Source organism: Carassius carassius, chromosome 47, assembly GCF_963082965.1.
Source record: "Carassius carassius chromosome 47, fCarCar2.1, whole genome shotgun sequence".
In the NCBI taxonomy this organism is placed as follows: domain Eukaryota; kingdom Metazoa; phylum Chordata; class Actinopteri; order Cypriniformes; family Cyprinidae; genus Carassius; species Carassius carassius.
The window spans coordinates 11,137,944-11,149,111 of NC_081801.1; the positions used below are offsets into that span (position 1 = coordinate 11,137,944).

An 11,168-nucleotide genomic window follows, 5' to 3' on the forward strand; every position below is an offset into this window, starting at 1 on the left:
CCCCATCCCACTTATGCAATTTCCAAAAGGATTACAATCACCTACAATTTTCCAAATGCACCCAAACAGATCATATGTGTATTTGCTTTTGAGACCTTGTTCAGGAAGGATTCATCTTTCACAGCGTCCCTGTTCCAAGTGGAACTGGTACGTTTTTCCAGTGTTATCCAATCACACTGAGTGGATAGTGCTTTGACAATGGTGAATGGAACTTCTTGTTGCAACCTCCAACCTACACCAAAAAGAGGGCACAGGTGGTTCGCAAAGGGCACTGAAATGGGCAGCATCCATTAGGAATCCCAATTCGTCGGTCATGCAACGTGACGTCTAGAGTGAACGACTGAAAGGTAACGTCTTGATTACATATGGTAACCCTTGTTCCCTGAAGTCAAGGAGATGTTTGCATTATACAATTATTTCTGAATTGTCTAAGGAGTGTTAGATCATTATGACATTGCATATCTGACTGTATATAAGGTTCCCTCATACAGCTATGAGCAGAATGAAGCATGGATCTGTAAAAGAGGTGTTCAGAGGCCTTCTCCAAACCTAATAGCCCTTCAAGCCATGGACCTTTTGTTGTTATTGTTGTTGTTGTTTCTGATTTTAAAGGTTTAACACAATATACTGCATTTAGGGCACATTTTAAATTATTTTAAATGTTTTCCAACAGTGTAACACAAGATTGTACAAAAAAGGAATAGTAGATTGACTGTGTTGTCATTGTTTAATCAGGAGTCAGATTTTGAAAAGCAATGCATAACATCTCCTCTCTCAACTTTCTCACTATCACAGCTCTGAATGAGTGGGACTGGACCAGCAGGATCATATTTTTTTCATTTGCTCTTCCAGTTTACCTTCTGACTATTGTTCTGAATGCTGCCTTGATTATGATCATTGCTTTTGAGAAAGCCCTGCATGAACCCATGTACATTTTATTGTGTAATCTGTGTGTTAATGATCTGTGTGGAACTACAGGGTTTTATCCCAGGGCTTTGGTATATTTACTCACAGAAACTAACAGGATTTCAATTGAGGAATGTGTTGTACAATGTCTTGCTATTGTGATGTATACAACTGGTGAATTCACCAATTTAAGTGTCATGGCTATTGATAGGTACATAGCAATCTGTCAACCTTTACGTTATCACACCATTATGTCACCTTTCACTGTGAGGAGCCTGGTGACTTTTATTTGGATATTTCCATTTCTAATAGGTGTAATGGCAATTTCAATGGCTCTGAAATACCCTCTTTGCAGACATGACATGCATAGACTATTCTGTGAGCATCTTTCCCTGATGAATCTTGCATGCAAACAAGACATTTTTCAAGGCATCATTAATGGATTTATCTATATCAGCAAGGCTGTATTTTTTGTTTTTGTTCTGATTTCCTATTTAAAAATAATTTTAGCTTGTAGAAAATCTAAAGTTAATCAAGAGAAGTTCTACAGCACATGTGTGCCACACCTTATTTCCTTTATGATTACAACATGTGGTCTTTCCGATTCTCTTCTCACAAGATTTAAAGCAGAAACAGTGTCTGATATAGCATCTACATTTTTGTCTGTTATCATCCTGACTGTTCCCCCTGTTGTCAATCCTGTAATATATGGTATAAAATTAGGTCCAATTAGGGCAAAAATATTGTATATTTTCAAAAGTCAAAGGATTAATAACTTTTAGTATTCACTGTTATAAATATTGTTGCCTGCATCTTGTGTCATGATGCATCACAGTGATGATACTTTAAAAGTGGCAATGATAAAACTTTTCTTTTTCTTTTTTTTCGCTGAAGAATCAAGAATGGGCTTATATAATATTTGCTGAACAGGATAAAGTTTTCTTTGAGCTGTACCATTAATGTCACATGAATTAGTAGCTAAGAAATGTGTACAATTAAAGAAATGCTTAGTATTTGACACTGAATTTGAATGTTATCAATGACAATTAAAAATATATATATATATAAATAAAAAAGTGGGTCTCTGTCACATGGATTATAACAGTAAGTTTTCAAACATACAGTGGAGTTGAATATGATGTTATGAACACTGATAACACTGAAACTCAACCAAAAACATGGAAAACACAACAACATTTTTATGCCATCTTCTGGTAAAAACCTAAAAGTCATCCAGCATTTTTCAAGATCATAAGCAAGCCATATTCTCTCCTCGTGTTCATATTTTTTAAGTGGCTCTATTTCACTGCCTCCAACCAAAACACAACCAGTTAAGTGTTTATTATTGGTATTAATATAATAAACTAAACTATAAAAGCTGGAAATCCAAAGTTTCTAATATAAATATCATTATAGTTTATCAATTATGAAAATAAAATCTGAAAAATGTTGTATTTGAGACGAGCAGTTTCAATCATTCTGCTCTTACCAAGCTTCATGTGAAAGAGATGAGTTCAGCGCATTCTAAGGGACCTTCTTTGTGTTGGTGGAATGGCGCTACAGTGGTGGTCTTTTTCTTGTGCTGAGTGGGTTGCACACATCTGGCTGCACTACTACTTGTTTGTGTTGCAGGCAGCCATCTCCCCTGCTCATTTCAGCATACTAAAATAGCATTTGCTAAAAGAGCATTCACAGGTGGGCACATAATTTTTAAAGATGATGCTGCATCTTTGCCAATTTGTTGCTGCTTCTTTGTACAAATGAAGCTGTGTCTTTATAGAGACAACACTGTGTCTTGGTATAGATGCCATTCCAACAGTGATTTTCAGGATGCGGTTGTTACCTGGTGTCTGGTTATGGTCACGATCATTTCTTCACGTGTCTGGGCATTAAGCATGCTATGGTTGCATTCGTTGATTAGTCATGTTCTTATTGCGGGAATATGACCATCGTGGAGTTGCGGACCAGGCGACAATACCTAAAAAGGGGTGGAGTTCCGGTGTCTCTGCCTATATCTAGTTCTCTTTAGAAGTCGGAGAGGGAATACTTTAGGCAGTAGCTCGGGCAGTCTGAGGGTGACAGTGACGGCTATCCCTCCGAGGAACCAACCTCCCTGGTACTCTCACTCCTCTAGCACTTTGCGGCCCGTTGAGCTTCCAGAGTAACATGCTGGGTCCTCTACAAGGAGTATACCAGCTGTATCCTTTGGTGCTCCTCCCGACGATCGGATGTCGATCGCTGCATCATAGGGGTAAACTGGATCTCTTTTGGATTCTGCTGCATTGCTGCCCTCATTGAGCCAGTCGTTGGGCATCCACCCCACCCGTCCAGGCCCCTGCCAAACCTGGCGGTAAGGGGAAGAGCAAGAAGCCCTGAGACGGGTGACCCAGAGATGGGCAGAACTGCTCTTCGGGACATGGTGAATGCACCAATCCCTCCCCAGATAATTTTTTGTTTTGTTTTGTCCCACTGCTGACTTCACAGTCAGTGGTACACAAATCTTGACAAAAGAGCAGTTTCTGGAATCCTAGTTAGTGCTGGCTACCCCATCTCACTGGCTCCTTCGGACAATCAGACTCGGCTGTGTAATTCAGTTCACCCCGCATCCCCAAAATTCAGGGGCATCCATTACACATCAGTGTAGGCAGCTGATGCTCATGTCTTGCGGGCGGAGATCACAGTCCTACTGGCAATGGACACTATAGAGCTGGTCCCTCAAGGCGATGTGAAGACGGGGTTTTACAGCCAAGAAATGTGGTGTGTTATGACCGATCTTGGACCTGCATGACTTAAACTGGGCTCTTCACAGGCTTCAATTTTAAGATGTTGATTTAGAAACTAGGGGTGTAACAGTACACATATTAGTACCAAACTCTTTCTGTACGGGTCTTTTGGTTTGGTATGCATGTGTACCAAATGAATACAGTATTTTATTAAATTGTTTTTTCTCAGGAAATTTAAATAATAAATGGCGTTTTGACAGTCTTTGATGTGGTGTGACAGATCACTGCATAGAAGCCTGGGAGAGTCGCTTCTGGGACAGTTCAGAAACGTGCTGGTATAAACCCAACACTAGCATTGACTCCAGCTGCCACGATCAGCTCTGGTGTCTGAGCCATGACACGCCATAGACTTGTGCAGAGCGGGAGCACAAGTGAACACTATCATTCATTACTCTGTACTAATCGAGCGCAGCATTAGTTTATTAAAGCCATGTAGGCATAGTGCTGCGACCAGCTGACGCAGTCAGCTGTCAAATCGCTCCAATCACTACCATTCTCCTATTAGACACGGGACATACATACGTGGCATTACTGCTCTGTAAGTAGGCTCAGACTGCTCGCAACCCTCCCTCCCCATTATAATCATGAGCATATTACTGTGCACCATCTGGTTGTCATCTTCTTTTGTTTCAGATCACTAAGGCTTTCAAGTTCTGGCTGGCATGGACTTCACTACTGAGAGTCACTCATCCTCATAACCAAGCTACAGTATAGATGTCCCACAGCCACATCTACACAATTACCACTGTTCGCTTTTAAAGACATTACTAAGTGTCTTAATTGTCGATGTATCTATAAGCTGATGGTTCCGGGGGGTTAATGTTAAAGCTCTTGAATGTTCAATAAATTTTTGAGCAAGAACCCCCATAAGGAACCATACCGCCAAAGATAATTTGTTTCAATAAAATGGTAAATGGACTGCATTTATATAGCGCTTTCAACAGACCACATGGCCATCCAAAGCGCTTTACAATTTGCCTCACATTCACCCACTCATACACCGACTGCGGTGTCAGCCATTCAAGGCGCCATCCAGCTCGTCAGGAGCTGCTGGGGTTAGGTGTCTTGCTCAAGGACACCTCGACACTTGGTCAGGTGGAGCCGGGGATTGAAGCACCAACCTTCCGGTTTGTAGACAACCTACATGAACCACTGAGCCACTGCCGCCCCAATAAACTCAAGTAACTTTCCAAAGTGATCCTGTCTGAACTAGCTTTAACGCAAAAAACACGACTGAACATCTCATGCCTCATATAATTGCTAAATCAGTGTTTAAACCGTGGAAAAACATCAACAAAACAGCGTGGAAATAATGTCACATAGTATTTAATTTGCCTCAGCAAGTCATTAGTAGTGTCTACAGCTCATTAGTTCACCAGAGAAATTAAGTCTAGACAGTAGCATTTCGTGAAATATTACACCATATACTTATATTTTACTAAACCTTAAAATTATTTAATGTATGTTTAAATTAATCTGTTATGAAACATGTTATGACAGCCAGTGTGCAATTGAATATATTAAATACCCTAGAAATGTTATTATAAGTTAAAAACTGAAATATGTGCAGTTTACATGTTTGGACACAATTTTTTGTAAAGTGTTGATCATCTTTTTTTAAAAATTAAAAGTAGTAGGCAAATTTAAGTTTTGGTTAAGTTGTTAGGTCTTACTGTAGCCATATAATGTAAAAGGGCTCCCTATAGTTTTAAGCATAAGCTGAGGTAGATTCTTATCACTAAGAAAATTTAGACTATAACTGAATGTATTAAAAGAAAGAGCAACTTGTTCAGTAAACCACTGTATATTTTAAAAAAAAATCATATAGAACCGTGACATTAAAGCTGAGGTACGTACCAAACCATCATATTTGTGTACAGTTACACCCCTAGCAGAAATGCATCTTTGGGTCATCCATTCCCAAGACTAGTTTGCAGTGACTGACCTGAAGGATGCATACTTTTCTCGATCCTTCAATGCCACAGACCCTTTCTGCAGTTTGCATTCAAAGGATGAGCATATCAGTTCTGGGCCCTGCTCTTTGAGCCTGTTGGGTCTTAGGGTCAACTGGGAAAAGACGTAAAAGATCTCTTTTCTCGGTATGGAGTTGGATTTGGTCGAACAGACAGCACGCCTCACAGAGGAACATGCTCAGTCAGTGTTGAACCTCTTGAATTCATTCAAGGGCAGGGCGGCAGTCACACTGAAACAATTTCAAAGGCATATGGCTGCTGCTGCGGCAGTCAGGACGCTGGGGCTGCTTCATATGAGTCCGCTTCAGCACTGGCTTCATGGCCGAGTCCTGATGTGGGCATGGCAGCACAGCACTCACCGGGTCCAAGTCACACTGATCTGCTGCGAAACCTTCCCCCGTAGTTAGACCTTACTTTTCTTTGGATGGGAGTGCTCCTAGAACAGGTTTCCAGGCATGCTGTGGTACACACGGATGCCTCCACCGCCGCACATAATAGTCCGTATGGACAACACCACAACTGTTGCGTACATCAACTGTCACTCCCGTCATATGTCGCAACTCCCCCGCCACCTCCTCCTTTAGAGTCAGAAGCATCTGAGGTCGCTTCATGCTGTTAATATTCCTGGTCAACTCAATCGTGCTACCATAGGCGTAAGTCCTAGGTGGACCATCTGAGGGTTGTCCCCCCCTAAAATGATGATTACAAACCACACTTTGTATTGTAAATAATAATGTTTTCTACTTTAAATAATTGTGTAAGTAGTAAAACAACACAAACAGGGCAAAAATGCATTTTAATAAAAAAAAATTTAGTCTCCCCCTCCCTTGCCTCACAGTGCTTTGGTCTAAATGAAATGCCTGCTTTGATATTTTACATCACCTAAACACAAGTCCTGTGAGAGAGATGTCAATAGTTATGAAACTCCAGTAAGTAAGGCTGTCTGCTATTTTATTCACTTAAACATCAGATGAAGTGGTTGTTTTATCTTTAATACATGATGCCAATGTATTTTTCAATGAGTCCGCTATTTTAGTAATAATAACGTTAACTGTTTGACGGAAAGGGTTTACAAGTTTTCACAAGAAAACCCACCCAATTGCTACTCAAAATTAGTCCAAACTAACTACGTTTCAAGTGGTGTTCCCCAGTAAAAGATTTGCATTTCATGGGCTAAAATATACATTATTGAGGTCGCTTCAACCCCTGGTGCAGACATGAAAAACAGACTGTGGCAACAGTGACAAAGAAGCCCAATTCCATGGGAAAACCATGGACTTGACAACACTGTTATGGATAGTAATGTGTACAATGGACACAGAGTGTTGTCAAAGCGTGACCACAACAGCTTGACATAGTCTTATTTGCCATGGCTTCCATGCTGCACTAATAGTAGCATGACTTATTGTATACAATATCCTTACAAGTAAAATTTTAGCTGGATTATTTGTGTCCCCTTCAAAAATTGCTCTTGAGAAATTTTATGTTTATTGTCCCCCCAACTGTTAGACAAAATTTACGTCCCTGTGTGTGGCTGATGAGCTGTCATGAGCTGCACTATCGGGAGAATGGAGACTCCATCCCCAGATGGTCCAGCTGATTTGGAGCCATTTCAGAGTCACTCAGGTATACCTGTTTGCCTCTCCAGAAACCTCACACTACTACTGTAGCTGTTTTTGTAACGAGTGGGGCGGGGCCGAGGGACGTGGAAACAAGCGAGGCCGGTGGAGAGATTGGGAAATGAACGACACCTCTTCGACCCACCGGTCTTGAGTCCCACAGAGGAGATGGAAGGATATAAAACAGGAGCGACGACAGTGAAGGACGAGAGAGGACCCGGCCTGGGCTTTATTTTATGTTTTGTTTTTTATTTGTGCGCATCAGTCGTCCGCGAGGGGCTGATGCACTGTTTTATGTTTATTTTGATTATTAAAGTTTCATTTAGATTGTCCGCCGGTTCCCGCCTCCTTCTTCCCGATGATTATGGAGTTTTGATTATTACACTGTTCTAATCCCTGACTGAAGGAACACTCTGAATGGATGCGCTGGCACACAGCTTGCCTTAGGGCCTACACAAATATGCGTTTCCCCTAGTGAGCCTTCTTGCACAGACACTGTGCAAGGTCAGGGAGGATGAGGAGCCGGTCTTGCTGATTGTACCTTATTGGCCAAACAGGACCTGGTTCTTGGAACTGATGCCCCTCATGACAGCCCTTCCCTGGCGGATTCCTCTGAGCAAGGATCTACTAGTGACCCAAGTGGATCCCATGTGTGTAAATTACACGGTATAGCTCAGTGTTTCCCTGGCAGATTTTCTGTCATTTCCCAAGGGGTTGTGTCATATATTATAAAACAAGTGCAGCAGTGTGATTGAGGGTTAACCTTATTTTGTGGAAATTATTGATTTTGTTATAGCAATGTGTACTTTTAACCTTTTTTATATTTGTTTGCTGTGGATTAATTGTATGGTGTGCTGTGGTTTTTCTCTTGTTTGCTGTGGTGTTTTGGACTTTTGGTGCTGTTTTTCCTCCTTCACAAACTGCAACAACAAACACTAATTGACACACCTGTAGAACCCAGTTTACATCAGCGATCTAATTTGCCAGCTGATCAAGTCATTCGGATAAAAAGGAAGCTAGATCTCTTACCGAAAGAACGCTCTGGACAGAGGAACGAGCCGTGTCATGAAGCGGATGGGCGCTCGCTGATCTTCTCGCCCCTCTGTGTTGTTGCTGACTGTATCTCCTGCACGCTGGTAGAACGGAATCTTGGACTCTGCAGTGTTAACGCTCACGAACCCCCGATTGAAGGGAAGTGATTCTTTCTTTTACCACGCTGATGCGCGCGTGTATGCTTAGCATTGTGTTAAAAGAGACGTTCTTAGTTGTTCATCTCTGTAAAGGTGTCAGATTCGGGGGAGCCGACGGCAGAGTGGCAGACATGATAGTATTGCTGATGTGTCCATTTGAAGTATAGGAAAGACGTGGGGCGGCACTGTGGAGATCCTGGTCCTGGATTTGTTTGAAGCCGGTCATTTGAGATCCTACTGAAACAGACATTTTTTGCCAGTGGCAGGGGAATCACTGGGCTGATTTCAGACCGGACTTTGGTATTACCCTGGGCAGAATATTGGACAATTTATGGTTTTATTGTCTCCACTGGTTTGAGGAGGAGATTGTGATTTGGACACTTGTTTTTTTAAAGCTTAGCTTTTAATGTAATAAAACGCCATTTGAGATTTCTTGTGTCTTTCTCTCTGTGTTGCTGTGGCTGGGAATCTTAATTCGCAACTTAATAGATTTTTAATCTGTTACAGTTGCAATCAAATCTAAATCTTCCATATGCACCTAAACGGTTTTCAGAGTGTGTAAGTGCTTCCGAATCCTCCTTCGGGAAGGATGGGGCTTCCTCCACGTTCCTGTTCCAAGTGGAAAGGGTAAGTTTCCCCAGTGTTATCCAAATCACACTGACAGGTTAGTGTTAAGACAAACATTGACTGGCCTTCCTGCTGCAAGCCTTGGCCTATACTCAGAGGGGCACAGGAGGCTTGCACAGGACACTGGAAGGGGCAGCATCCGTGGCGCTTTGGTAGGGATTCCCAATTCAACGGTCAATGGTGTGACAACCGACTGAAAGGGAACGTCTTGGTTACATATGTAACCCTTGTTCCCTGAAGGAGGGAACAGAGATGTCAAGTCCCATCGACCACAGCTGCTGTACAACCGCTGAGGTAACCGACTCCGCTCCTAAGCAAAAATGTATGCATTGCACCTGCTGCCTTTTTATATTCGGACTGCGATCAACGGCAGCTGGATGCAATCATCGCATGTCAGTGTGCATTGGCTCGTTTAGTTTACACTAAATAATAAAACCAAGAAGATGGGTCTCAATGGTGAGACTTTCAGTTCATGAACTGATGTGATGTCTCTGTTCCTTCCTTCACGGAATGAGGGTTACATGTGTAACCAAGACTTTTTTAGAAGAGTCCATGAGCATCATTTAAGGGTCCTCAAATTCAGTTGTAGTTTATGCAGAGTAAATAGTATTATTTTAGTCAAAGACTTTTTCCTGATCCTCCATTTCCTGAAATCATCGGTTACTTCGGAATTACAGAAAGTTATCTAAACACACTTAAAGGTCACATTTGCATTCTATTATTATTTCTGAATTATCAAAGGACTGTTAGATCATTATGATGTTGCATATCTGACCGTATATAAAGTTACCTCATGCAGCTGTGAGCAGAATAAAGTATGGATTTCTAAAAGAAAGCCATTCAAAGGTCTTTTCCAAACCTCACAGGGTCTTTTAGGCAATATAATAAGTCTATTTTAATAACTTGGAAGTCTTCCAACAACAAGATTGTACACAGGAAAAAAAAATACATCGTTTGTGTTGGCCTTGTTTGATCTGGAGTCACATTTTGAGAAGAAATAAATAACATCTCCTCTCTCCACTTTCTCACTGTCACGGCTCTGAAAGAGTGGGACTGGACCAGCAGGATCATATTTTTTTCATTTGCTCTTCCAGCTTACTTTATAATTATTGTTCTGAATGCTGCCTTGATTATGATTATTGCTTTTGAGAAAGCCTTGCATGAGCCCATGTACATTTTCTTGTGTAATCTCTGTGTTAATGATCTGTGTGTAATTACAGGGTTTTATCCCAGGTCTTTGGTTTATTTACTCACAGAAACAAACAGAATTTCACTTGAGGAATTTATTGTAAAAAGTCTTGTCATTGTGGTCTATGCAGTTGGTGAATTCACAAATTTAAGTGTTATGGCTGTTGATAGGTACATAGCGATCTGTCAACCTTTACGTTATCACAGCATTATGTCAATTTTCACTGTGAGGAGCCTGGTGAATTTTATTTGGATATATCCTTGTTTTCTGAGTATAATGGCCATTTTAGTTGCCATGAAATAAACTTTTTGCAGACATGACATGGGTAAACTTTTCTGTGAAAACCTGTCCTTGGTTAATCTTCAATGCAAACAAGATAATTTAAATGAGATTTTTAATGGATGGATGTATGCCACTGCAATTAATTTGTTTTGTTCTGATTTCCTATTTTAAAATAATTGTAGCTTGTAGAAAATCTAAAGTAAATCAAGAGAAGTTCTTAAGCACTTGTGTACCACACTTGATTACCTTTCTGAACTACATAGCCTGTGAGCTAGTTTACGCGACGTGGATTGAAGAGGGAGATTAAGGGTGGAAAGCCAAACCCTCTGTCCAACTGAATAATGGGGGCTTTTGACACGACGTCTATTAGCGGCCTGTCGAGTACGGGTACGAGTCTTGCAAAGGGCAGATCTGACCCCTCTCCAAGTACGTTTAGCACGTTGAATAAAGGCCTTGACGGACGGCATCTTAGAATCAGCGTCTTGTGAGGAAAAGAGTGGAGGTTGATAACCAAGACAACACTTAAAAGGGGATAAACCTGTAGCGGAGGACTGGGCGGAATTGTGAGCGTACTCTGCCCAGGGAAGCTGTTCTGACCA

General features: G+C 41.3%; 1 protein-coding gene and 1 pseudogene across 1 annotated transcript; both read left to right on the forward strand.

The window, feature by feature from the left end:
• The first annotated feature begins 395 nt into the window (after nucleotides 1-395).
• Nucleotides 396-1,755, forward strand: LOC132130827 (olfactory receptor 14J1-like). The gene has a single exon (XM_059542647.1). The coding sequence runs from the start codon at nucleotides 756-758 to the stop codon at nucleotides 1,686-1,688; it is 933 nt and encodes a 310-aa protein (XP_059398630.1). The 5' UTR covers nucleotides 396-755; the 3' UTR covers nucleotides 1,689-1,755.
• Nucleotides 1,756-9,541: 7,786 nt separating this feature from the next.
• Nucleotides 9,542-10,876, forward strand: LOC132130247 (olfactory receptor 1M1-like; annotated as a pseudogene).
• The last annotated feature ends 292 nt before the right edge of the window (nucleotides 10,877-11,168 follow it).